At 42.9% G+C, this 26,707-nt stretch overlaps 1 protein-coding gene and 1 non-coding gene across 2 annotated transcripts; one reads left to right on the top strand and one right to left on the bottom strand.

Moving 5' to 3' along the window:
* Nucleotides 1-2,359: 2,359 nt before the first annotated feature.
* C1QTNF3 (C1q and TNF related 3) lies at nt 2,360-26,115 on the top strand. The gene is made up of 6 exons (XM_060146942.1): nt 2,360-2,662; nt 8,402-8,513; nt 10,973-11,127; nt 15,965-16,094; nt 23,900-23,999; nt 25,557-26,115. Exons 1-6 carry the CDS (start codon nt 2,360-2,362, stop codon nt 25,714-25,716), a joined length of 960 nt encoding a protein of 319 aa, XP_060002925.1. The 3' UTR covers nt 25,717-26,115.
* On the bottom strand, nt 19,741-19,844 carry LOC132518897 (U6 spliceosomal RNA). Its single transcript, XR_009540021.1, has one exon. It is a non-coding gene; the product is annotated as a U6 spliceosomal RNA (small nuclear RNA).
* Nucleotides 26,116-26,707: the final 592 nt, after the last annotated feature.

Raw genomic sequence — 26,707 nt, 5'->3', positions numbered from 1 at the left:
GATGACGGAGCCACAGCAATATCCCATCCACTTGCTTGTCCAAGGATACCTAAGAGCTGTCCTTCCCCAGTCTCCTGCCCCAGGTCTGTTCAAAAGTCCTCGGTAAGAATTGATGCAGATAACCGCTTGATGTGCTACCTTCCTCAGGGATATCTGCCCAAGAGTGCTCATCACAGAACTCAAAAAATCCTCCAGTGGGGAAATCCTGGACACCTAAGGGTAGACTTATGAAATGGGGACGGCAGAGCTCCTTACACCCCGCTAGGTGGGAGCTGCCTGCTCAGAAGAAGCATGGCTCCCGAGGCCCCTGCATTCGTGAACTGAAGAGCTTTTATTTTACTGAATCACTCTCTCACGCCATCCTCCACACCAAGTCCTTTTACGTATAAGTGTGAGGTCTAGAAGCAGCTGCTCTGACAGTGGCAGGAGTGATGAATCTTGCATCGAGAGTTGGCTTTTGGTTCCCAGGCCCCTTTGCTGAGTGAGGAGAGCAGCTGTAAGCAGCCCTCTCGCCACCTTCCTCTCTCCAGCTGCTCTGTCGCCTCAGCACCAGGCCTGGCTTCCCCAGCTTCGGCTTCTTACACTGCCACCCTTGTCCTCTGCACATCACATGCTGGTCACTCACTGCTTTTTAAGTCCCAGGGTGTCTTCAGTCCTCATGGAGGAGGGCAGTGACTTTTTGTTATGTGAGTGAGTGAGTAATATTAAATAAAATGATATGGAAATAGAAGCAATTTTTTTTTTTTTGCGGTACGTGGGCCTCTCACTGTTGTGGCCTCTCCCGTTGCGGAGCACAGGCTCCGGACGCGCAGGCTCAGCAGTCATGGCTCACGGGCCCAACCACTCCGCGGCACGTGGGATCTTCCCTGACCGGGGCACGAACCCGTGTCCCCTGCATCGGCAGGCGGACTCTCAACCGCTGCACCACCAGGGAAGCCCTAGAAGCAATTTTTAATGGCAAAGCTATATGAGTTCTCTTTATTGTCACTAAGAGGTTAGGAATGTTCATTTTCTCTTTGGCTGAATTCTTAAAAATGTAGCCAGTATCCTAAAGGAAATGATAGTTCTCTCCATCCTGATCTACTTGAGGGAGGTTGTTTGGTTTGATGCTTTCCAATTCTTTAATTTTATTTATTTTTCATTTATGTTTTTAAAAACCTGATTCATCTTTTTTTATATATAAATTTATTTATTTACTTTTGGCTGTGTTGGGTCTTCGTTGCTGTGCAACGGGCCTTCTCTAGCTGCGGGGAGCAGGGGCTACTCTGTTGCAGTGCACCGTCTTCTCACTTCGGTGGCTTCTCTTGTTGCGGAGCATGGGCTCTAGGCGCAGGGGCTTCAGTAGTTGTGGCATGTGGGCTTCAGTAGTTGTGGCTCACAGACTCTAGAGTGCAGGCTTCAGTAGTTGTGGCGCACGGGCTTAGTTGCTCCGCGGTGTGTGGGATCTTCCCGGGTCAGGGCTCGAACCCATGTCCCCTGCCTCGGCAGGTGGATTCTTAACCACTGCGCCACCAGGGAAGTCCCTCGATTTCTTCAATTTAAACAAGAATATGTGAGAAGGAAGAGGAGCCAGAGACAGACAGCCTTCTTTTAATATGAAGCAGGATGTCGTATCTTCATCTGGCAATAAAGCGACTTGGTCCACTTTGATCTAATTTTGGCTTTGGGGAACTCCAGGGAAAAGGAAATGAAACCTGGGATGGGGAAATGCTTTTGTTAAACCCAGAGACTCTGCCCCTGAATCCAGCTCAGTGTTCTGGAGTCACCCAACTGCCTTCTGCTGCCAGTGCCGGAGGCAGAGATGAGTACCTTTAAGGGGCGGCTACAGTGGGGAAATATTAGCTGTGCAATGAGAGTGCAGAGCTCTCTTGATGGCCCTGAACACGTTCCCACTGCCATTTCAGATGGAATTGATGCAGTTAAGCCCGAATTTCCTGGCAAGCCCGGGAGGAGGTTTTTCCAAACGGCATCTTAGACTGCAAAGGCACAGCCTTTCCATGTCTAATAGCAAAAGCAAACCACTGGACACATGCTGCCTGTTTCCAGCTGGTTGTGCATGTTTTCTTCACGCTTTAACAAAAAACGTGCCAAGGTGTGACATTTATGAACCCACCAACTGGGAGCTGTCACACAAATCGTTTTGCCTGTGATGTGGGAAAGTAATGAATGGGGGCCGTTCCGCCCACGGAGGAGCACCGCTCTTCCTCTGGCCTGCAGCCTTATTTATTACATACCGAAGTATAAAACCGCCTGGCCGGCTGCAAGTCTCATCTGCAGCCCTGGCACTTGCCCGAAGAGACCACGGCAGCTGGAGCCCTAGCCGTCTTCTCCGGGAGGCTCCGTGGCTCTGTTGGGAATCATGCTCGGAAGGCAGCTCGTCTGTTGGCACCTGCTGGCTTTGCTTTTCCTCCCTTTTTGCCTGTGTCAAGATGAATACATGGAGGTGAGCGGAAGAGCTAATAAAGTGGTGGCGAGAATAGTGCAAAGCCATCAGCAGACTGGCCGTAGCGGCTCCAAGAGGGAGAAAGTGAGAGAGCGGAGCCATCCTAAAACTGGGACTGTGGATAATAACACTTCTACAGACCTAAAACCCCTGAGACCAGATGAGCTACCGCACCCCGAGGTAGATGACCTAGCCCAGATCACCCCATTCTGGGGCCAGGTACTCGGAATTCTCTTTTAAGGATTACTGTCAAAGCTTAATGAGTTTTGTTGTTTTTGCTCTTTTTCCAGCTATGATTCTTAGGATCGATGCTTTCCAGAAGTTGGCTGAGCTGCTTGTGGGTCTCTCTCTCTGGGTTGCTGTGGGATACTGGGGACGAGGCTGGTCTGTGTTAGAAAATCAGCAGAGGTAGCACTGATGGACTGAGATAAAGAGAGGCCACAGCTGTCCCATCAGAAAGGGGAACAGGGACAGCCAGCCCTGCTCTGCTGTGATTTGGTTTCTTTCTTGCTCTGTTGATGCGGAAAGGAGGAGAGCTGACCTTTGCAGATAGATCATTAGAGATAATCATCTGCAGATCATAAGTTGGACTTCGTTAATTCTTCCCAGCAGAGAGAAGCTGCCCTTTGAGTTTTTCACTTGATTTGCGAGTTTACTGTGACATTTCATGCCAGGCTTGGTAATTGGATTTATAGCCCTCTAAGTTGCTAAGTCTCTACGTTCACTCTGTTTAAAAAAGGACCAAAGAGTTAAAACAAAAGCACACTGTGTTTAAAATGCAGACTTGATTCTGTTGTATGAGTTAATGCCTGATAATCACAGAGGACTTGTGTAAGATGCTGAGTATAAGCACAGCATCCAAGGAAACATCTTTAACTCTTTCAGGGTAGTACGGGAGTGAGTTAAGGTTTCAGTGTAGTGAATGGCAAATTGATGAAACTCATTTTAATCGAAAACATTAAGAACAGGAAGAAACAGGTTTTCAAGTATGTCTTTATTATTTTTTTTAATTAAAAAATTTTAATTGTGGTATAATTGACATATAACATTATGTTAGCTTCAAGTGTACAACATAAGGAAGAAGCAGATTTTGATTTGTCTTCTAGGTATCAAGCACGTTGAAATCAGATGAGGGGCAAGGAGAGTTATTCTGAATTATATGATCTTTGTTTTTTTTTATTGAACATTTTTAAAAATTTATTTTATTTATTTATTTTTGTCTGCATTGGGTCTTCATTGCTGCACGTGGGCTTTCTCTAGTTATGGCGAGCAGGGGCTACTCTTTGTTGCAGTGCGCAGGCTTCTCATTGCTGTGGCTTCTCTTGTTGTGGAGCACCGGCTCTAGGCGCGCGGACTCAGTAGTTGTCGCTCTTGGGCTCTAGAGCGCAGGCTCAGTAGTTGTGGCACACGGGCTTAGTTGCTCTGCGACATGTGGGATCTTTCCGGACCAGGGCTCAAACCCGTGTCCCCTGCATTGGCAGGAGGATTCTTAACCACTGCGCCACCAGGGAAGCCCCCTGAATTATATGATCTTTGAACAAATAAGTTTTACTACAAGAATTGACTGCTTCTATGCGTTGAATAGGCCCTGACAAAGTCCATGCAGCTGAAATCTAAACCCCTCTGACCACAGATTGAAAGTTTGCGTTGAGACTGGTAGTGTGATCAGACCAAGATCACAGGCAGAAGCATCTGTAGATCTGCGACAAACCTGGGACTTCTAACTTGACCACAAATGCAGTTGCCCGAACTATTCTGTGGGGCCTGGTCAAGAAAAAATTGCTCCTTTGCAGAGCTGTGGAAGAAATGATAACCTCTAAATCCAATCCTGCTTTTTGAAAGCCACTTTTAGAGATTGTTCTTTCATTTGACAATCTTTTGGCTGAAGGGTGAGTACTACTCATTGTTTTTCTCGGTGGTAAAGATATCTGTGCTGTTGTCCAAGCCTTGATCTGGACTTGCTACTTCAGAAAATGGGCTCTTCGCTGGATCCTTCCTGGTCATGGCATGTGAGCCCCCGGAGGCAGCAGAAGGCAGATGTAGGCTGTCATCGGTCATCAATTCTTGACAGGACACTGAAATCCAAATTACATTTCTATTCCACCCCACCTTCTAGTGCCTCTAGGCATCTAGCATGTGGAAATCAGATGAGAGGGAAAAGAAGCCACTTTCTAGGTTTTCTTTTTTTTAAGCCGGGGGGCTTTCCAACTCCCTTGGGTTCCTGAAGTATTTCCAAACCAGCCCCCAACAGGAGATAGTGAGGAGATTTAGCCACTGGTATTCTAGAGGGTTCAGTACAGCTCTCTGCCAGTGGATACGGAGACCCACATTGAATTTAGGACTGCTCTGTGCTCCTCCCTCTTGCCTCACTTCCCACACTGCTTCTTTTCTTTTAATCCTCCTTTTCCCTCATTCATCCCTTTACCGATTAACCTGTGTGCTTCTAGTATGAGTCATGCTTTAGGATGGGGATAAATACACCCAAGCTTCTCTCTCTGAACAATGCTGAAGGGCTCCAGTGGGGATAAATCAACAGGTAATTAAGTAACATGTGATAACAAAGTAATGGCACAAAAGACTATTGGGGGAAAAGGGTCAGAATAATGGTGGCCGCTGAGTCGGATCTCAAATGATGAGACGAAAGCGTGGGCATCCCCGGAAAAAATAAAATAAACAAACATGCGCCACAGCAAGAGCCTTGAGAGGGGCTTGAGGAGTGGGTGTGGCTGGAGAGCTGGGCTGTAGGAGGAAGACACCAGTGATTTTAGTGCCACCTGATGGATTCCGTTGGCCGGTGAAGAAGCTTAGACCTTATTTTGCCAGCAAAGGTTTGTTTGTTTGTTTGTGCATAGCAGGGAAGTGAGGTGATCAAGTGTGTGTTCTAGAAAGATGACTCTGGCCATAGCGTTTGTGCGGAGATGTGTAGAGGTGGGCTGAGCAGACCTGCGCTCTCTTTTCCTGACATTTTCTTCTCTGTAGCTCTTTATTGTTCACCTTTATCCAGCTCCCCTCTCTTCCTGGACACCTATCTCTCCCTCTTCCACTTCCCTTCACCTTCTTTCTCTTCCCTCTTCCTTAAGTTAAGGAAGGAGCTGTGGACTGTCTTTCCTGAAGTCATTTCCCAATAGTAGAGCTTCATTCTCAGTAGCTGCCCCTAGGCCTCCATCTACAAAATGGATGGAACTTGTCTTAGGGACTTTCTTCCTCCCATGCTGTCCAATTGCATGAACTTGGTGTTCAAATTTGACCTAATTTGGGGAAAGGAGTTGATAAACTTGAGAGGGTAATATAGAGAACTACCTAGAATGTCATTTTCCCTTACCTGGGAGAAAACTTCTCAATGAACACATCTTGTCCAACTTGTTCTAAGGCTCATGAACACGGTTCCATTTGACTGAACTCTGAAAGACCAGGCCAGAGGGAGGACCATGTTGTGAAATGTCACAGGACAGTTCTCAGGAAGGGGCCCACTGAATGACCAGAATTCTCTCCCTGTTTTGGCGGCAGCGCTATGCTCTCAAAGTGGTTGGGTATGCACCCCATCTCCTGGCGCTAACGCCTCATACCCAGACACTAGATTTCAAAACAACATCTTTCTAAGTCACCATCTGAGGCTTTGGAAAAGACTTCAGTATCCATGTTTGCATTATAGAGCTGGAAAGAAAATTCATGACCATCTTTACCCTATCCTCTAATTTAGTGGACAAGAAAAATGATGCCTGGGGGAAAATGACTTCACAAAAGTCACACAGACCTATGATGGGAGTTCTGGCTCCAGTCCACTTCTTTTTCTGACATTCGTAGCATCTCAGTTTTTCAATTCTATTTTTAAACCAATGGTTCCACTTCAGTACTTTCCCTCCTTCCCCACCCTTCTCCTTCCCTAAAATTTCTTATTGGCAGAGCTTAGGATCTCTTGGAACTTAAACAGCTGTATTTCATATTAGAAAAACCATACCAGGAAATTACAGAATACCTACTTCTCAGATTGCATCTTTGGATTAGAAGGTGGGGTGGTGCTGTGGTGTCTGACTTTCCAAGTGTCTGAAATCCCTTGTCTCAGACCAATTGCTTTCACTGATTTTCTTTGCCTCTGCCAGTTTTATAAAAGGTTTTCATAGACTCCCATACCTGTGCAAGGTTGGGTCTGGGGGACAGAAGACTAGACTAGGAGATTGCTCCAAATCCTAGCTACTGAAAACTTGAGATTGAGCTCTGAGCCATTGCTGGCAATTGCTTGGACTACAGATGCTGTTCTGCATTTTTTTCTTAATAGCTATAGGTGGGAACCTGTAGGAAAAAGGAATGAGAGTAAGGAAAAAAGCCCAAGTTTATTTTTTGGTTTGTTTGTTTTAATTTAATTTAATTGTTTAAATAATTTTTGGAGTGTAGTTGATTTACAATGTTGTGTTCGTTTCTGCTGTACAGCAAAGTGAATCAGTTGTACGTATACATATATCCACTCTTTTTTAGATTCCTTTCCATGGCCATGACAGAGTATTGAGTAGAGTTTCCTGTGCTATAAAAGTCTAGAGGTGCAGCTGTGTGAAGCCTTGATACATTGTTCTGCTTGGATTTCTAACGATAGAGAAAACTTCAATTTTGAATGACTTCTTCCTCCCTCCCTTTCTCCCTTTCTCTCTCTCTCTCTCTCTCTCTCTCCCTTCCTTTCTCACCCCATCCTTTCCTTTTAAAAAGTGAATCCCTTAGCAACAGTATGCTATTTTCAAAAAACTTTTGAATTATAATTGGTGTCGAGGAAAGTTTCCACGAGTCTTTTGTAAGCCATCATTAAAAGTTGCCAGTTTAAGGGACTTCCCTGGTGGCGCAGTGGTTAAGAATCCACCTGCCAATGCAGGGGACACGGGTTCGATCCCTGGTCTGGGAAGATCCCACATGCCACGGGAGCAACTAAGCCCGTGAGCCACAACTACTGAAGCCCGCAGTCCTAGAGCCCGTGCTCCACAACAAGAGAAGCCATCGCAATAAGAAGCCCGTGCACCGCAAGGAAGAGCAGCCTCCGCTCGCCGCAACTAGAGAAAGCCCGTGCACAGCAACGAAGACCCAACGCAGCCAAAAGTAAATAAATAAAATTTTTTAAAACGTTGCCAATTTAGAAGAGACTCCAAATTTTATGAGCAACTCTAACTCTTCTGCCATTCAACTTCTGCCAAATCTCTAGCTCCTTGACAGTAAGCACAAGTTTTTTAGAAATTTATCATTGAATAAAGAAGCGTCGAACTCAGTGTCATATTTGAATACATTTAATATCCATTAAGTACTCATGAAATCTCGGTTCAAATAATGCGTTAATCACTTTAAATTTTCAAGTGGAATATGAAACAGAACAGCATGTTAAAGGTGGAAGTTTAAAAAAAGGGAGTTAAAATTGTTTCAGGATGTAGATAATTAATAAGAATTTATTGGACTAATGAATACTTTCTTTCCTTTATTTTCTAAGGCAATTTTTGTGTGTTGTGATACAATTCAGAATTTCTAAGAACTCTTTACCCAGTATCATGAATATAGATAGACTTAATAACTATATTTGAGGTTGGTAATTTTTATCATTTGAGGGTCATCTATTCAATCTAGCTACATCTGAGACTACTGGCAATTGGAAGAGAAAGGGAGCTTTCTCTTCCTGTAGCAGCAGGAACATACTTCCCAGAAACACAGCCCCAATCCTCCACTCCCACTCCCACTTTCCAAAGAGGCTGTTCTTCTAGTGACTCTCCTGTTTCCTTTGCCTTTCTGATCATCACCTCAACTTAGCTACTCCCTGACTCCTTTGCCATTGACATAAGATGACATAAGTCACCCCACACTTTCTTTTCTGATGTTGTCATAGGCTGTTTGGAATTAAGCTTACCTAGGGGCTGTGGCCAGAGGAAGCTCAAAAGTTCTAATTGCTCATATGTACCTTGCTCTGAAGCTTCTCTTTGTATTTTTTCAAAGTCTCCACAAACTGGAGGACTGCCCCCAGACTGCAGCAAGTGTTGTCATGGAGACTACAGCTTTCGAGGCTACCAAGGCCCCCCTGGACCTCCTGGCCTCCCCGGCATTCCAGGTAAGGATGAGAGAGATGCGTTGTTTCCAGTCTAATTGCAGACTGTGCCAAAACAGGAGCCAGGGGTGAAGCTCAGTGAGTTGGGATCACTTGTGTGTGATTGAAAGCTTATGCATGGAAAATCCAAAAGAGAGTTGGGTGGGGAACTGGGCTTATTGAGTTAATGAGGTGGAACTGTGTAAACTATAGTATTTATTATCCATACTGCTTGCAGAATCCCATAGGCATTAGGCATGATGGGGCCCCAGCGTGGGCCAGGAGGCCCTTCCCCAGTGTGGAATCTGCAACCACTGGAGCTGAACAGGTTTATACTCTTGTTGTTTTAGTGTTTCTGCCACCGTGTGCTCCATACAGCGCACCACATCTAGGCTTCAGGGTATTTGGGAAGTGAGAGTGCGGAGGAAAGCTTGCTGGTCTGGGTTTTAGTCATCTTCACAGTCTCTTTTACTGAGCTACACATCTTTCTGTCTGATTCTAGGTCTAGCTGAGTTTTTCTTCCCTTAATCCCCAGGCCCTTCCATGCTCTGCTGTCTCTCAGTTGACCTTCATGCCTCTCTTGGACTCATGGGGACATTTTTGGGCTCCAGCGCCATATGGTGGCACGAGGCACGCTGTAGAGCTCCACTGGGTCCCTCTAGACCCACTGTTCAGCCATCTCTACTACTGAGTGGCACCCCAGACATGGATCATTTGGGGAACTTGCTAGTCTCCTGGGTCAGCCAAGGAAAGGGCAGCCCAGGTGCCTTCTGTCCCAGGACCTCCAAATCTATCTGGGGGTTTAACTGACTTTCTTGTCTCCAGGTCAATTCCTGGGGATATAGAACATTTTCTCAGGGTTTGGCAAATGTCTGCTTGCTCTTCTCTGACTTACTCCCATTGATGTTAATATTTAACAAATAAGGTTTAATTTTTCTTAATACTTTTGAGTGGCTTGTCAAATGAAACCAAATTTAGAATAAGAAAGTGCTCTGTTAGATTTTATGATCAGTAGCTTGGAATCTATGTCACTGAACACCAAGGGCAGCAGGCAGCCCGTACAGTGATTACGGGTAGGGGACTTTCAGATCCCTCTAAAATCTTCTTACGTCTAAACTCTTCTGAGGTCACAGGACAGGCTGGCCTTGGCTACGTGCTTCCCATCAGGAACAGTTTCGTCATTAGCACATTAACTTGTAAACCCAGTCAAAGTTCATTAATCTGGAAGAATTGCAAGCTCGGTATGAAACCTGACCAAAGGTGGCACACAAAATAAACAACAAAAGGGCCTGGAATTCAACAAATATGAAAATAAAGGGAGAGGTGTAGAAATTATCTCTTAGCAAAGTAAAGTGAAGAGTTGAAATCATGATCCAAGTCTTCCTTTCAAGATTACTGTTAAAATTTTTTATCAATGATTTTACTTTTCCTCCAGTTATAAAAGTAGTTCGTGTTCTTTGTAGAAAATTTCAAAAATGCAGAAAAGTGTATAGAATGACACAAAAATCATTTGTGCTTCATCCACTTAGAAAAAAATAACCACTGCAAAATATTTTTATGTAATTTGTTCTAGTCTTTTTCCCCTTTGGATAAAACATGTACATATTTTATATTATATACATATATATACACATATACATAGTATCATGCTATCACTATTGATTGATTCATAACCTTTTTTATCTAAAAAGATCATGCTATTAAATATTTTTCTTCAGCATTCTTTTTTTGTGACTATATAACATCATTTACTGGGATGTACCATTTTTTAATTTAACCCTTTCAGTATTTTTTTTAAATTTATTTTATTTATTTATTTTTGGCAGTGTTGGGTCTTCGTTGCTGTGTGCAGGCTTTCTCTAGTTGCAGGGAGTGGGGGCTGCTCTTCGTTGTGGTGCATGGGCTTCTCGTTGCGGTGGCTTCTTTTGTGGCGGAGCACAGGCTCTAGATGCGCGGGCTTCAGTAGTTGCAGTACCTGAGCTCAATAGTTGTGGCTCGCGGGCTCTAGAGCACAGGCTCAGTAGTTGTGGCGCATGGGCTTAATTGCTCCGCGGCATGTGGGATCTTCCCAGACCAGGGCTTGAACCCGTGTGCCCTGCATTGGCAGGCGGATTCCCAACCACTGCGCCACCAGGGAAGCCCGCCCTTTCAGTATTGATGGATATTTAGGTGGTTTCAAATCTTTTCTCTTATAAAGGATGCTTTATAATGTCTCTATGCAATTTTTCATTCAAGTCTTGCTTTATAGGTAAAACAGGCTTTGGAGCCTGGAGCCTTAAGAGTATCTAAGGCTGTTTTCAGTGTCCCATTTAAAAGTGAACCCATCTGATGATGTCACCATGGCTGTGTTTGAGCTTGTTTCAGATGGTCCCCTTTTACAATTAAGTTTGTCATTTTTGAAGAAAGGAGCTGCATTTGTATAAAAATAGATGGTGAGTATGAGTGACTGGGCTTTCTCATGTGATGATGTCTGGTTGTTTAAGGAAACCATGGAAACAATGGCAATAATGGAGCCACTGGCCACGAAGGGGCCAAAGGAGAGAAAGGAGACAAAGGTGATCTGGGGCCACGAGGGGAGCGTGGGCAGCATGGCCCCAAAGGAGAGAAGGGCTACCCGGGGATCCCACCAGAACTGCAGGTAAATCGTCTTGGCGCGTCTCCAGATGACCCTCACTCAGGGTCCAGGAATCAGAAGGCTTGAGTGCTTCTTCATCCTCAGTGTTGAGTAAACCTGTCTCAATTTGTTCATCTCCACCACAGGGTGTTTGCAGAAGACCTATGCTGTCAAAGTGCTTTGAAATCATTCTTAGGGAGAAATGTATGAAGGGTGAAATTCAACACCCTCATTGGACCAAATTACAAAGCAGCCCTGAACATCAGCTAATCTCCATTTTCCAAATGAGGAGACATGTTCAATAACAAGGTTTTTGGCGACTCGAATATGTAAACTTTTAGATGCATAAAATATTATTAAGTAGATATTTGACCATTCCATTTATTTATCAATTTTGTTACATTTGCATATTTAAATTACATATATGGATATTAATATACAAGTAATTCTATCAAATCAGATTTCGTGGCATTAATTTTTATTAAAGGTTTTCTCATCAGTATCTTTATTACTGGAGGCATTTTATTTTGAGTCATGAGACCATATTCATTTCAGCTTAAAGTTTTTTTAATTCATTTATGAGGCTATCATTGGACATTTTATCTCAAGCCCACTACCCATTAATCTGTTCTTTTTTTATATATAAATTTATTTATTTATTTTTGGCTGCGTTGGGTCTTCATTGCTGTGCGTGGGCTTTCTCTAGTTGCAGAGAGCGGGGGCTACTCTTTGCTGTGCTGCGCAGGCTTCTCTTGTTGTGGAGCACAGGCTCTCGGTGCACGGGCTTCAGTAGTCGTGGCTCTCAAGCTCTAGAGCACAGGCTCAGTAGTTGTGGCGCACGGGCTTTGTTGCCCTGTGGCATGTGGGATCTTCCCAGACCAGGGATTGAAGCCGTGTCCCCTGCACTGGCATGCAGATTCTTAACCACTGAGCCACCAGGGAAGTCCTGCATTTATCTGTTCTTTATTTCTCTTTTAAGTGATGTTCAAAATTCTTGTTGTCAGTAACACCTAAAACTTGCAAATGTGAGGTTAGGTCACACCAAGAAAATTACTAGGTCTGGGTTATTTATTTATTTATTTGGCTAATATTTTTAAGATGGATTCTTCCAAGGGACTCCTATCAACATCGAAAACTAGCATTTTTTTATTGCTTGTTTCTGGCTGGTATGTGTTCCTGAAACAGCAACTAGTGATTAAAATTAAGTAACTGAGAGAACATGCTGATGGAATCAAATTCATATTTTAAGGCAAGACAGGAAAAATTGAAACATAATTTTTTCTCTGCCCATTTTGGCCTCCTCCCTCCCCTCTAGTGTGCCTTGTGCATCTGCATTATGTATTAACCAGACCTCCCAAATGGCAGAAATAACTGCTCCACCATAAAGATCAATTTCTCTTCTTTTGACGCCAGACATGTAACTCCTTAGAAGATAACATTACTTACTTACAACCTTATTAATGTTACTAGCTATATTACTTGCGTTCTGCCTATTTTAAGATTATTTTTTCTTTCATTACCAGTGTGTGACTAAGCTTCCAATAAAAATAATGATGACTAGGGGACTTGAAACAATTGACCAAATATATAGTCCTGTAAGATCAATGATTGTAATAGTGTAACTCGGGATATGGGAAGAAGCAACAGGAGGGAGCCATTTCCTGGACCGTAACAGACTAGTAAGACAGGTGGTCCACAGGCTTTTGGCTACTGTTAACTGGGTCTGGTCCAGTAATAGCACATGAAGTGTCCCGTCAAGGAAATCCTCGCCTGACCTGGGAATGAGCATTCCTAGTGCAGTGGGACAATTGGTCACAAAATGCCTCCCAAACCTTGGTTGAAATTAAGAACAGAAGGGAGAGGATTGTAAAATAAAGAATGTTGCCCACCATCCAGTTCTATAAGAACCAAGTCATTACCACTGCAGTCGCTGACCTACAATACACTGTGAAAGGAATTCAGGGCGGAGATCAGGATGAGGCATCTTGTGCTCTGGGAAAACTGACAGCACTGGCCCTCAGACAGATCTTTTCAGGAGAGAAATTTATGAACCCAGTTTCTTGCATCTTACCATTACTTAGAAAAGCCCTGAAACCATTAACTAAGATATCTGTTCCTTGTGAAGAGCAGTAACCTTCTACCAAGATGTGTGCTTGATTGCATGGACACCTTCACCAAAATCACATATATACTGGTTTCTCCCCCTATCCCCACACCTCTTCAGAACGGTCCTCAGAGCTTTCTGAAAGACTGTCCCCTGGGTTATAATCCTCAGGTTGGCTCTAATAAAATTTTCCAATTTCTGTCTTTGATTACTGATTAGTATTTTCATGGACAATACTATAACACGAGAAACTTTCAAAGAACTATAAGGTACAGCCACTCTATCTGAAATACCAGTGGGGGAAAACTTTACCCTTTATTTGGGCACATGTGGTAGTTGTTTGACCTTGGATAAATTCCATCATTTTGGGGGGAATCAAGTTATTTTAAGGGTAAGCTAAGAGATCCTGTGTGTTACTCAACCTGCTTCTTTGGTTTCGTAACGTCTTTTTTTCCGTAACTTTTTAATGACTGCTGTTTAATAATTTTAGCAACCTGCGGTCTGTGTGCTAGTATGAATTTACAAAGAAAAGGAGACAGATGCCATCGCCCAAGTTATAGGTACCTAATAAGATGGATGGTTCTCAAAGCTAGAAACTAACCCAAATCTGTGAATGGTTATATGCTAGTTAAGGGGCCTTGTAGTAGCCAGTTTAATGGAGAACACCTGGGCAATTATTACATTTGCTCCATCAGCTTTTTAACCCTAAAACCACATTACGGTCATTAGGGAGAACTACCTTCACATGTTTTGAAGGAGGCATTAAAGTGGAGACAAGGGGCTTCCCTGGTGGCGCAGTGGTTGAGAGTCCGCCTGCCGATGCAGGGGACACGGGTTCGTGCCCCGGTCCGGGAAGATCCCACATGCCGCGGAGCGGCTGGGCCCGTGAGCCATGGCCGCTGAGCCTGCGCGTCCGGAGCCTGTGCTCCACAACGGGAGGGGCCACAACAGTGAGAGGCCCGCGTACCGCAAAAAACAAAAAACAAAAACAAACCAAAAAAAGTGGAGACAAGATTGGTTCTGGGCAGATTGTAATGGAGAGTGACTTCAGCCCCTTCATCCCCATTCCTAAATCTCGTCCTCTGGTGTCACCCCTTCTTCATCCTTCTGTGCCCAGTGCCCTCACACTGTCCTCTGACTGCCCCAATCCTTTCTGTGTTGATTCTCCCAGGCCTGCCTCCCTGTCCACACCCCAAGTCTTCCAGAACTTCAAATTATTTGCTCTCTCCTCTCTCACCCCTCTCCCTTAAAACTTCCATTCATTCAAGATGGATAATCCCAGCAAGTTAAAGAATTTATTGATCTAATTCGTACTCAGTTTCAATGACTCATTTGGACAGGGGACTGGCATTGACTTTCAAATGTGACTCTCCACTGGTGGTACAATTTCCGAGTGTGGGCTATTCCCATACCACCAAGCAATTCTCGGATACCAGCTGGATGTCTTACAATTCAGCTCACTTCTGACACTTACGAGCTCAGTCCTTCGAGACTGCCCCACCCTTCCCCCACTTTAGGCGCCAATCCAAGTTCAGGTTATCACCTGTGCTTCTGTCTTCCAATGACCCCCCCCCACCTTGGGTTTGATTAATTTACTAAAGCGACTCACAGAAGCACTCAGAGAAACATTTTACTTACTTGCTCACCAATTTATTATAAAAGGATGTAACTGAAGAACAACCAGATGGAAGAGATGCATAGGGCAAGGTGTGGGGAAAGGGGTCTGAGCTTCCACTACCTATCTAAGAGCGCCACTCTCTCCAAATCTCCATGCGTTCACCAACTGGGAAACTCTCCAAAACTTGTCCTTTGGGTTTTTTTTTTTTTTTTTCGCGGTACGCGGGACTCTCACTGCCGCGGCCTCTCCCATCGCGGAGCACAGGCTCAGCGGCCCAGCAGCTCCACGGCACGTGGGGTTTTCTCGGAACCGGGGCACGAACCCGTGTTCCCTGCATCGGCCGGGGGACTCTCAACCACTGCGCCACCAGGGAAGCCCCGTCTTTTGGGTTTTTATGGAGGCTTCATTACTTAGGCAAGAGTAATTAAATCACTTGCCATTGGTGTCTGATTCTCTGTCCAGCCCCTATCTCTCCTCTGCGGAGGTTTGGGGGCAGGGGCAGGGGCTGGGGCTGGGGGGATGTGGGAGGACTAAGAGTTCAAAGCTCTCTAATCACATGGTTGGCTCCACAGGCAACCAGACCCTCCCGAGGGGTTTTTCCAAAGTTACCTCATTAACATAACAAAAGACACCTTGATTGCCCTCAACACTTAGGAAATTCTGAGGATTTTAGTTCTCTGCCAGAACTGGGGGCGAATACTAAATATATATTTATTATAAATCATAATATCACAGGTGTCTTTTTGGAGAAAATAACACAGAGCAAACAAAGTTAAAAAGTTGGCTGCAGGACTTTTCAGATCCTTTAGTATATGCTAATGGACATTTAATAGCTATATGTAGAAGATTTCATCCAAATTTTCCAGTATTATTTGATAATAGGATTTTAATATCTCAGAAAGCACTTTAAAGTCTAATGTTCATTGAAACACATGCTCAGAACTGTTGATATATACTTTTAATGATGCTTAGCATAAAAATGTTAGAAATCACCATGATTTAATTTTTCTCTATAGATTAATGTTTAAATTATTTCCAATCTTGCTGTTACAAATATTGGTGAAATAAACTTACTTGTATCAAAACCTTATTTCTCTAAGATAAATTGCCTTTTAATTAACCACCAACTCTTTGCTTAGATTGCGTTTATGGCTTCTCTGGCAACTCACTTCAGCAATCAGAACAGTGGGATTATCTTCAGCAGTGTCGAAACCAACATCGGAAATTTCTTCGATGTCATGACCGGCAGATTTGGGGCCCCAGTATCAGGTGAGAGGTAAAAATAAATGACTGGATTAATCAATTAAGCAACAAAGAGAAAGAAGGAAGGAAGTGGGGGAGGGAGGGAGGGAGGGAGGGAGGGAAGGAAGGGGGAGGGAACAAAGAAAGAAAGACCCTAAGGGAATTAAGAGTTCTTTGTGATTCTGGTTAAAACATATATATATATATATATATATATATATATATATATGAAAAGACAGAGACATTTTTAAAAATGATGACGACTGTGGGCTACTTAGATTATTAACTCATTCAAACTAACCAAATAAAGCTTAAGGGCATAGTTACCTCTGCCTTGAAAAGCCCTTATTCTCACAGTTGAAATGTGTCATAACTGAGTTCATCCCCTCTCCTTTGCCACCACCCCAAGGAAGGTCGTATCCTTTTTTAAAAACATTAAAAAAAATTTTTTTTGAGTACTTCTGTATTCATTTCCTATTGCTGCTGTAACAAATTACTACAAACTAGGCTTAAAACAACACAAAATTATTCTGTAACAATTCTGGAGGTCAGTACTTCAAAATCAGTCTCACCGGGCTAAAGTCCAGGTATGGGCAGTGCTGTTTCCTCTGGAGAGCTCTAGGGCCTTGCCTCTTCCAACTTTTAGAGGCTGTCATCATTCCCTGCCTATTGGCCACATCACCTCAATCTCTGCTTCCACTGTCACATCACTTTGTCTTCTCAGATTCTGACCTCCTTGGTCTTTTATAGGGACAGAGTGATTACCCTGGGCCCACCTGGATAATCCAGGATAATCTCCCCATCTCAAAATCTTGAATTTAATCACCCTTGCAAAATCTCTTTTGCCATATATGGTAACAGTCACGGATCTTGGGGATTTTAGGACATGAGCATACATGGGGGCCATTATTCAGTCCCCAACCACTTTCTTACTTTCTAGTTCACAAGCTGCTTCAAGCTCATATTGCATTTTCCCCTGTCCTAGCTCTGGAAATACCCATTTTCCCAAGGAGTCTTGGGAGACTAGTATTTAGAAACCAAAACTTGGGTGCTAAATGTACTCATCGCTATTAGCAGGTCACTGCTTCTGGGTCCTGTCAATGGACAGAGTTAGGAAATACACATGTATACTAATCATGCATGCATACATATCTGTATTTATTTTCCTACTATCTATCTATCTATCTATCTATCTATCTATCTATCTATCTATCTATGTTGTGTGTTAAAAAACAAACGAAAAAACATGAGTTCATTCTGATACATCTGACTCAAATCCAGCACCACTGAGTTCATCCTCGCATCCTCTTTATTTATTTGTAACTTCTTTCTTTGACAATGTGAACCCTGGCTCTCTTAATCTATAATATATTTACTTATTTGTTGAACCTTAGTATACAAAGAAAGTAGTTAAAAAATTGCAAACCCGTGTGCCATGAGAAACAAAGTTACCAACTAGGTGTAATGTTTGTGTCCAATTTTTTTATTTTTACCGTCCAGTCAAAACACTGTCTTTAAAAGCCCTTAGATCATCTTTTTCCCCCATGCCCTTCAGTTCTGTTACTTCATTCATTTGTAATACAGTTAGATTCATTTGTCATAATCTCATCTTGAGTTTCTCATATTCTAGTTGAGTTTTTAAAACTCTGCAAGGAGCAAAATTTACTCTTTGTGGTGTACAGCTGCTCTATGGGTTTTGACGAGTGCATAGAGATATATCTCCACCACCATAGTATCAAATGGAACAGTTCTTTCATCCCCCAAATTCCCTTGTGCTATCCCTTGGTAGTCAACCCCTGTGTACTCCAACCCCTGACAATGACTAATCAGTTTTCCAACCTTAGAATTCCAAAATGTCATATAAATGGAATTGTACAATATATACAATATGTCTCTTAGCAAAATTCATTTAACGTTTACACATGTCTATGTATGAATCAATAGTGTTTTCCTTTTTCTGGTTATGTAGTATTCCGTTGAATGGATGTATCAGTTTGTTTATCCGCTCATGAGTTAAAAGACATTTAGACTATTGGTGAATTGACGCTTTGTCATTATATAATGTTTCTCTTTATCCTTGATAATATTTCTGAAGTCTCCTATGTTTAGTATATTATAGCTTCCCCAGCTTTCTTTTGGATAGTGTTTTCTATCTATCTATATATCTCAAATATTACAAATATTACAAATAAGCCAATCAATGAGCTTATTATGTCTCTTTTTCTTAATTTTTAACTTTCAGTGGTTGAATCATTTATACACTGTCAAGGTATAAAACAATTACATTTTAGTTTGTCAACATTACCCCTCCTATGATTTGGACTTACCTTGCAGTTAAATATATTCAATGTTCACCACTAGTCATGTTGCCAAAGTCTCCCAGATATCTCTTTATTAGCTAAACTTTATCCTTCAATTTTCTCAAGAAAGCTTATGCCATCAGTATTCCCTGAGACTTTACATGCTCTAAACTGTTATAACCTTGGCTGCAAATAAAAACCTTGGCTTACTTTTTTTTTTTTTTTGGTCCTGTTTTCTGGCATTTGGTCTGGAGAATTCTGACATAAGTCTGAGTTTTTTCATCTTATAAGTGACAATCTTTCTGCTTGACTTCCCAAAGAATTCTTTCTCTATCTTCAAAGTCCAGTGAATTTTCTAGAAGAAGTGTTAATCATTCTGGGTCAAATTTTCCTGCTGTGTCCTTTCAATATGTGTGTGTAAGCCTTCTTTTTGTCTGGGAAATCGCCTTTCAATTATATTTTAAAACATAAATAAAGTTTTTTCTTCTCGTTGTACTAAGGTGAGGTGGTATTGGGAGCAGTCTGACTTGTGTTAGGAAATTAGGCAAACGGGATATATTGTCTATAGAATATTTAAAAACTGTAATAAAGCCAATGAAAGTTAGCTAGATTTTTTTTATTAGCATCATAGACCAGCAGTTCTAAACATGTCAGAGATAAAATACTCCTCCCCTGTGGGGTGGACCGCTCGCAAGCATCCCCCTGGCTCCCTCCCCCTGCACCTTAGTACACCACTGGTTAACTTTTTTAAGAACTCCAAGTATACTTTATTTGTTTTGTTTTTAACTTTTCTTAGTCTGTCTTCTGTATGTATTATTTTCTCTAATCTTTTGGTGCTCTTTACTTCCATTTCATGTTGTTTGCTTTTTCCATTTCTATCCTGCATATGCTTAAAATTGCATCTTCTAGGGGTTAATTATCCTTTTTGCTTCTTCCAATTTCTTCCGTCTTGTTTCTGTGATCCTTTTTTTTTTTTATGTTTTCTGTGTTTTACATTAGTCATGATGTCCTGGCTTTCAGTTCCTCCTCTTGTCTGGTCATTTCTACCACGGATTTCTGCATCCTGTTTTACAATGTTCTTTCATAGAGGGATTTGCTTCATTAATATATTTCAAACCCATGATGGAATCTTTGCTTACATTTTTCATCTACCACATGATAAAATTTCTTCTTGGTGAGTAATTTTTGTTCTTTTCTACTTTCTAAAATTAACCGATGGTTGAAGAATTTTCCTAGATCAGCTCTATGCAGTAGTTTCTTGGGGAAGGGGAGGGACCCCAGCACACTTCCAGGCTTGGTGGCTTGGTGGTTCCTACCTTGCTGCCAGGGGACTCCCCATTTCTTTGTTTTCTTTCTTCCTTTTCTTTTTTTTTTTAAATATGGAATACTTCACAAATTTGCATGTCATCCTCGCACACGGGCCATGCTGGTCTCTGTATCGTTACAATTTTAGTATATGTGCTGCCGAAGCGAGCACTCTACACTTCTTTTTTGACTGCCCCGCAGGGCTTGCCAGATCTTACTTCCCCTACCAGGGATCGAACCTGCGCTCCTGCAGTGGAAGCACAGAGTCCTAACCACTGCACCGCCAGGGAAGCCCCGCCACTTCCTTTAACTACAGCCGCTCTGTGTGGCCACACTTCTCTGTCTCCCCAGACTGCACTGGGTCTAGGAAAACTTCTAAAACCAGCCTTGCACTTGCCGGTTCCTTCGCCTTTAGGAGACTTATATTTGCTGGCAGATTCTGAGATCCGCCATCGCAGGATGGCTTTCCACACTTTCTGTACTTTATCTAGCAACCTTCTCCCCAAACATAACTTTTGCTTTATCTCAGCCCTGCTCACAGGAGCTTCTTTTCAGCATCTGTATTTCAGAGTGGCCCTTCTGCATCAGGGAGTGCATTTTTCTGGGCACCGTTTGAGATCTGCTGCCACTTGGCTTCCTCAAAACTCCTTGCCCTCCATGTTGACTCCCCGTGACCCTGCCTGCGGTCAGTGACATGTGACAGCACTTAACTGATATGTTAAGTTTATTGATTTTTTTTTTTCAGTCTCCTAGTTTTGCAGAGAATGGATACTTTTTTGGTGTTTGTTGTCAATTTTCCTTGTCTCTGTATATGGTATTGAGAAGGAAAAAAAAGAAAATTCGGATGGGTGCAGTGGCCATGTTAGATTTGTCACAAATGCTTTCTTTTTTTCAAATTTATTCGTTGTGTTGGGTCTTCGTTGCTGCGTGTGGGCTTTCTCTAGTTGCGGCGAGCGGTGGCTACTCTTCATTGCAGTGCACGGGCTTCTCATTGCGGTGGCTTCTCTTTGCTGCAGATCACGGGCTCTAGGTGTGCAGGTTTCAGTGGCTGTGGCACGTGGGCTCAGTAGTTGTGGCTTGTGGGCTCTAGAGTGCAGGCTCAGTAGTTGTGGCACATGGGCTTAGCTGCTCCGCGTCATATGGGATCTTCCCAGACCAGGGCTCAAATCCGTGTCCCCTGCATTGGCAGGCAGATTCTTAACCACTGTGCCACCAGGGAAGTCCTGTCACAAATGCTTTTAATGTGTGCCTTGATTTATTTTTCTACCCAGCTGAAGTCAGAAATGAACTGACATACGAAGTGATAGAAGCAATCTTTCATCATGCTTCAATCAGCTTTAAATCTTCTTATGTGATTTTCTGCTCTGAAGGCTTATGTTATAATTTTCCTATAACTATTTTGTTAAACACTGTCTGTGCCACAAATTACATAGGTGCGTAGATATGCCCAATGAATGCTTCCATTGCTTTCAATGGTTTTATAATTGAAGCTCAAGGATTTAGTTGTGTTTTAGAATTCTCTTGAGCTTGACATAATTCAGACAATAACAACCATCATTTGACTCCCACTTTACTGTTTAAACCTCATCCAATAGATTATAAAATGACCTTTTCATACTTCTTAACTCTGAGAGTGATGGGACAGAGAAGGCTGAATTTTACAATTATGCAGCACAAAGACCTGAAAAACAGAGTTCAAATGTATTACCTCTGGTTTTAGTACCTTCCCTTGCAGAGCAAAGCCATGTGTGGATATAATATAGATTCACTTTTGAATTATATTTCCAACTCTATAGTCATTTCTGTTATTCACCATTTGGTTTCTTAGTCTTTCTAAAATGCTTCTGCAACTATTTTTTATAATAGTCATCATTTTTTCCAGGAAAAGTAATATCTTTTTCTGTCATTTTGTTGTTATTATTATTATATTTTATTTTTGGCTGCATTGGGTCTTCATTGCTGTACACAGGCTTTCTCTAGTTGCGGCATGTGGGCTTCTCATTGTGGTGGCTACTCTTCTTGTGGACCATGGGCTCTAGGCGGGCAGGCTTCAGTAGTTGTGGCTTAGTTGCTCTGTGGCATGTGGGATCTTTGCGGACCAGGGCTCGAACCTGTGTCCCCTGCATTAGCAGGTTGATTCTTCACCACTGCGCCACCAGGGAAGTCCCTTTTTCTGTCATTTTGATTCCCACTTAATCTTCTTGAGGCATTGAAAATTGTTGTGTGTGCATGTAATAAGAAGTTTTGTAAAATGTGAAAAACTGCACACGTAAATTACTTTCTTTGAGTCTCTAATTTCTATCTGCCTTTACTTTTCATCTGTGGACCAATCTTTAGGCATATGAATGAACATGACTTATTTTTATATCGTATCTTTTATTCTCAGCACATTGAATATGCAAGCCTGGCACTAAATTAAGCATAATCATAGATTTTTTTTTTTTTTTTTTTTTGCGGTACGCGGGTCTCTCACTGCTGTGGCCTCTCCTGTTGAGGAGCACAGGCTCCGGACACGCAGGCTCAGCGGCCATGGCTCACGGGTCCAGCCGCTCCGCAGCATGTGGGATCCTCCCAGACCGGGGCACGAACCCGTGTCCCCTGCATCGGCAGGTGGACTCTCAACCACTGCGCCACCAGGGAAGCCCAATCATACATCTTTATTTGGTTCAACTTGACTGAGAGGCAGATGGATCAACATGGTAGCCTTAGAGCTTCTATTTTATTTGATTGCACCTTTGGAAAACAGCATAGAACTATGTGGTGCTTTTTTTTTAGATGTTTCTGGGTTTTTCTTTTACAAAGTCTACTATGGTCTGACCGTGTCCCCCTGAAACTCACGTGTTGAAAGCCTGATGCCCAAAGTGATGGAATTAGGTGATTAGATCACATGAACTCCCATGAATGGGATTAGTGCCCTCATAGAAGAGGTCCCACAGAGCTCCCTAGCCCATTCTGCCATGTGAGGACACAACCAGAAGTCTGTGACCTGGAAGAGGGCCCTCACCGGGTCTTGGAATTCCAGTCTCCAGAGCTGTGAGAAATAAATTTTTGTTATTTATGAGCTACTCAGTCTGTTGTATTTTGTTATAGCAGCTCAAATGGATTAAGACAAGTCCATTAGTTTAAAAATGTAGCATGGAAATCAATAAGAGTTGGATGATTTATATTCATTCATCTTTCCAAAATGCACTCTCAAAACCAAGATCGTTTAGAGTTAGGAAGATTTTCCTTTTCGCTCATCTCTCTACTGTTGGATTCTTCTTAATCTTTCAGTGAAGGTATTTTCTACACTGGTATTTAAAGTGTATCAGGTATATTAAGTTACTTTCAATTAGGAGCCCTAGACTCTTAAAAGAAAACTAACATATTTTAAAATATGTTGGTGTTATTTTAATGAAAAGGATTCATATTTTTAGTAGCAAGGTCATGCTGCTGTGTCAAAGTTGAATCTTTTTATTTATTGTACATAATTTCACCTACTTACAATGAATAACATGAGAAATTGCTGGAGCTGTTAGAACTGATGAACATTTCACTGTGCTACAGTACTTTCTTATCTTTGGCTAATGACAATGTTGCACTTGGGTATTTTTTTTTTTTTTTTGCGGTACGCGGGCCTCTCACTGTTGTGGCCTCTCCCGCCGTGGAGCACAGGCTCCGGACGTGCAGGCCCAGCGGCCACGGCCCACGGGCCCAGCCGCTCCGCGGCACATGGGATTCTCCCAGACCAGGGCACGAACCTGCGTCCCCCCCATCGGCAGGCAGACCCCCAACCACTGCGCCACCAGGGAAGCTGTTGGGTCATTTTGTTAGGCCACAGAAGACCACGGATGCCTCCATGCAGGCCTCTCTACTTTGTCCATATGTGTCCTGAGGAAGGTGTGAATGATGGTTAATCTAAACCTAGGGATGGGTTTACATACTTTGCGCTTTGTTAGGGGCAAGGAGAGGCCATGAGATACAGCCAAATCCTGCCTTTAAAGACTTTGTATTCTTGCTAGGGAAACATGGTCTACGCACTGAGAAAGTCTCAATAATATGTAAAGCAGTTTGAAGGTGAGAGCAGGTAAAGGGACACTCATAGAAATAAAGGCCAAGAAGAACCTACATACCACGTAGAATAGCAACAAAAGAAGTGTGACGTCATGGGACATATCTCCCCGCTATCTCCCAGTCCTCAATGTACAATAGTTAATATAAATGTGGATAAATATCGGCCTCTTTCAGGTGTGTATTTCTTCACCTTCAGCATGATGAAGCATGAGGACGTTGAGGAAGTGTATGTGTACCTCATGCACAATGGCAACACGGTCTTCAGCATGTACAGGTGAGTGGCCTTTTTTATCATAGGTATCCATGCTGCCATTGTTCGCTCAAAGGATGGCCAATGCCAGCGGGTACATAGGAATCAGCAGAGACTGGCATAAACCTTGTTGTCGTTGAGACCTCCCATGTACAATATATGGCCAGGTTATCTTTACTGTTTGGGAAGCAGTGAATCTGATAAACTTGATCATAAGCAGGTTGATAAGAGGTCTTGAACTAATTACTAGCAACACTCCCCATAACTAGTCATTTGTATTCTTTTCTCAACTCATTCTTTCTTTCCTTCCCTCTCAGCCTTTTCTTCTCCTTTCCTACTCTCTGCCCCCTTTGCCTAGAGTTTAGCCCTTTTGATGGCCTTCTCTATCATCCCTGGAGCTGGCGGTTCAAGGGTTGCGAGTTGGTTTCCTTCTTTAGGCAGTGTTGTGGCTCTGATGTTTACCTTAGCAACCTGGCCCTTAGGCACCTTGGAAAGAAGTTCATTTAAAAAAGAAATATTGCAATTTGCTCTGATATAAGCTTAAGATGTAGGGAAGAGAGGCCAACACCTTTCCCATAATTAAATAAATGGGTATTGTGAAACTCTGTGAAAAACTTCGTGGTTGTTATCTTTTCTCGGTTATTTTTGATGACTTGTGGGGATTGCCATATTTTTTTCTTTTGGACCCTGGCCTCTAGTAAGAGGCTTTGAAAAGCCAAAAGAGAAAAAGATGAGTTAGGTAGGTGAAATGCTGCAACAAAGAGATACAGAATATTGTGGCTCGAACACAGTAGAACTCAATTTTTCTTGCCTGGTTTCAGGTTGGGGAAGGATGGGGTGGAAAGGGTGGAGGAGGGAATTGTGTGGAGTTTGGAAGGAGGGTTGCTCCACCAGGTTTTTGAGGGTTGTGGGCTGGTGAAAGCATTTCTGCCATCTATAAAACTGACTCCCAAATTCTCACATCATTGTCATTGCCACAGTCAGAAGGAGGAAAGAACAACAAGCTTGTGGACACTTTTATGCATCAGGCGTTCTATTCCAAGTCATCACGTTTTCCTAAATGTTTTGCTCTAGCATGACAGGGATCTCCAACTTTCAAGCCCATGATATCTGTTTCCTCACCCCTCTCTGCCTGACCGTGAGCCGATGAAACATGTTTTAGTTTGCGTTATGGCAGCACCCTTCTTTAGAACCAAATTCTAAATTAGTTAAGGTGGACTGAACTGCTATAACATTGGTCCAAGGGCTTGAACATGATAGAAATTCCTTGTCTTCTCATGGCACAGTCTTCAAACACTCGGGCTTCAACAGATGGCTTCCAAGGTCACGCTGGTCATTGTCATTAGCATTCCACACAGTCATAATGAGGAAGGAGCAGGGGGGCTGTTTGTGAGAGCTGTATTGGTGAATCCTATATATAAGTGGCACATGTCATGTCTGTTCACATGGCATTTAGAGAATTTAATCCCAGGACTATACATAATTGTATGAGACTCCGGAAGAGAAGGGAGGACGGATTTTGGTAAAGAGCTGGCTGTTTACTGCAAAGACTAAGTAGTTGGTGCCTTTTTTTCTTTCTAGTTATGAAACAAAGGGGAAATCAGATACATCCAGCAACCATGCAGTGCTGAAACTGGCCAAAGGGGATGAGGTTTGGCTGAGAATGGGCAATGGCGCTCTTCACGGGGACCACCAGCGCTTCTCCACTTTTGCAGGCTTCCTGCTCTTTGAAACTAAGTAAAAGTATGACTAGACCAGCTCCACTTTTGGGAAGACTTATAGCTGAGCTGGTATTGTCATGATGAGGGACTTTAGATTTGATGGTTCTACATGTTGTATTAAAAAAATTTTTTTATTGGTTACATTGCTAATCCTACTACAGGTACATCAGTAATGTGGGATGACTCAGGAGCTCAGAAGAAGAAACCACAAAACAGTCTTCCCAAGTGACCTTGACTAATATACCCAGCAACCTTTATCACTCTTTCCTAGGCACCTAAATGAGAGTTCCCTTCTTGATACAGGTTGGAAATAATTGTTCCCATCAGAGAAGTCATTTGCAAAGAGTATTGGCGGCTCTAATAGCAACATTCAGGAACCCCTGAGGGTCTGGGTTCCTCATTCTTCTATTTATTATTATTATTTTTTGGCGGTACGCGGGCCTCTCACTGCCGTGGCCTCTCTCGTTGCGGAGCACAGGCTCCGGACGCGCAGGCTCGGCGACCATGGCTCACGGGCCCAGCCGCTCCGCAGCATGTGGGATCTTCCCGGACCGGGGCACGAACCCGTGTCCCCTGCATCGGCAGGCGGACTCTCAACCACTGCGCCACCAGGGAAGCCCTGGGTTCCTCATTCTTTACAACGTTTCAGAGAACAGGATGCAGTGATTATGATGGGGCCAAGGAAAGAATAGGAGGCACTTGCCTGGATCAAGGTACCAGAAATATTTGTAAAGTCTAGACTGGGAAGTAACACTTTGATCCAGTGGGTCAATATTCATGGATAAAGTATAGATATTTTTAAGTAATTCCAGATAGCTTTAAGATAGCAGAAGTATTCACAATTCTCAGAAATAATTGACGACTCCTTTTTTTTATAAGGATAATGCTATAATTAAATCTTGACTTCTAATGGCTTATATTTTTGGAAATAGAATTTTCCTGTGATCCAGAATTGGGCTTACCAGATCTGGATTATCAGATTGACTCTTCTCCTTTGCATCTCTTACATTA

Source organism: Lagenorhynchus albirostris, chromosome 3 (assembly GCF_949774975.1).
Source record: "Lagenorhynchus albirostris chromosome 3, mLagAlb1.1, whole genome shotgun sequence".
Classification (NCBI taxonomy): Eukaryota; Metazoa; Chordata; class Mammalia; order Artiodactyla; family Delphinidae; genus Lagenorhynchus; species Lagenorhynchus albirostris.
The sequence above is the reverse complement of the archived record's forward strand: the minus strand, read 5'-3'. Positions and strand labels throughout refer to the sequence as shown.

Coding starts and splice junctions, on each gene's coding strand:
- C1QTNF3 (XM_060146942.1), top strand. CDS start 2,360: ATGCTCGGAAGGCAGCTCGTCTGTTGGCACCTGCTGGCTTTGCTTTTC. Junction 2,663..8,401: donor TCACCCCATTCTGGGGCCAG/GTACTCGGAATT, acceptor ATTTTTTCAAAG/TCTCCACAAACTGGAGGACT. Junction 8,514..10,972: donor TGGCCTCCCCGGCATTCCAG/GTAAGGATGAGA, acceptor TGGTTGTTTAAG/GAAACCATGGAAACAATGGC.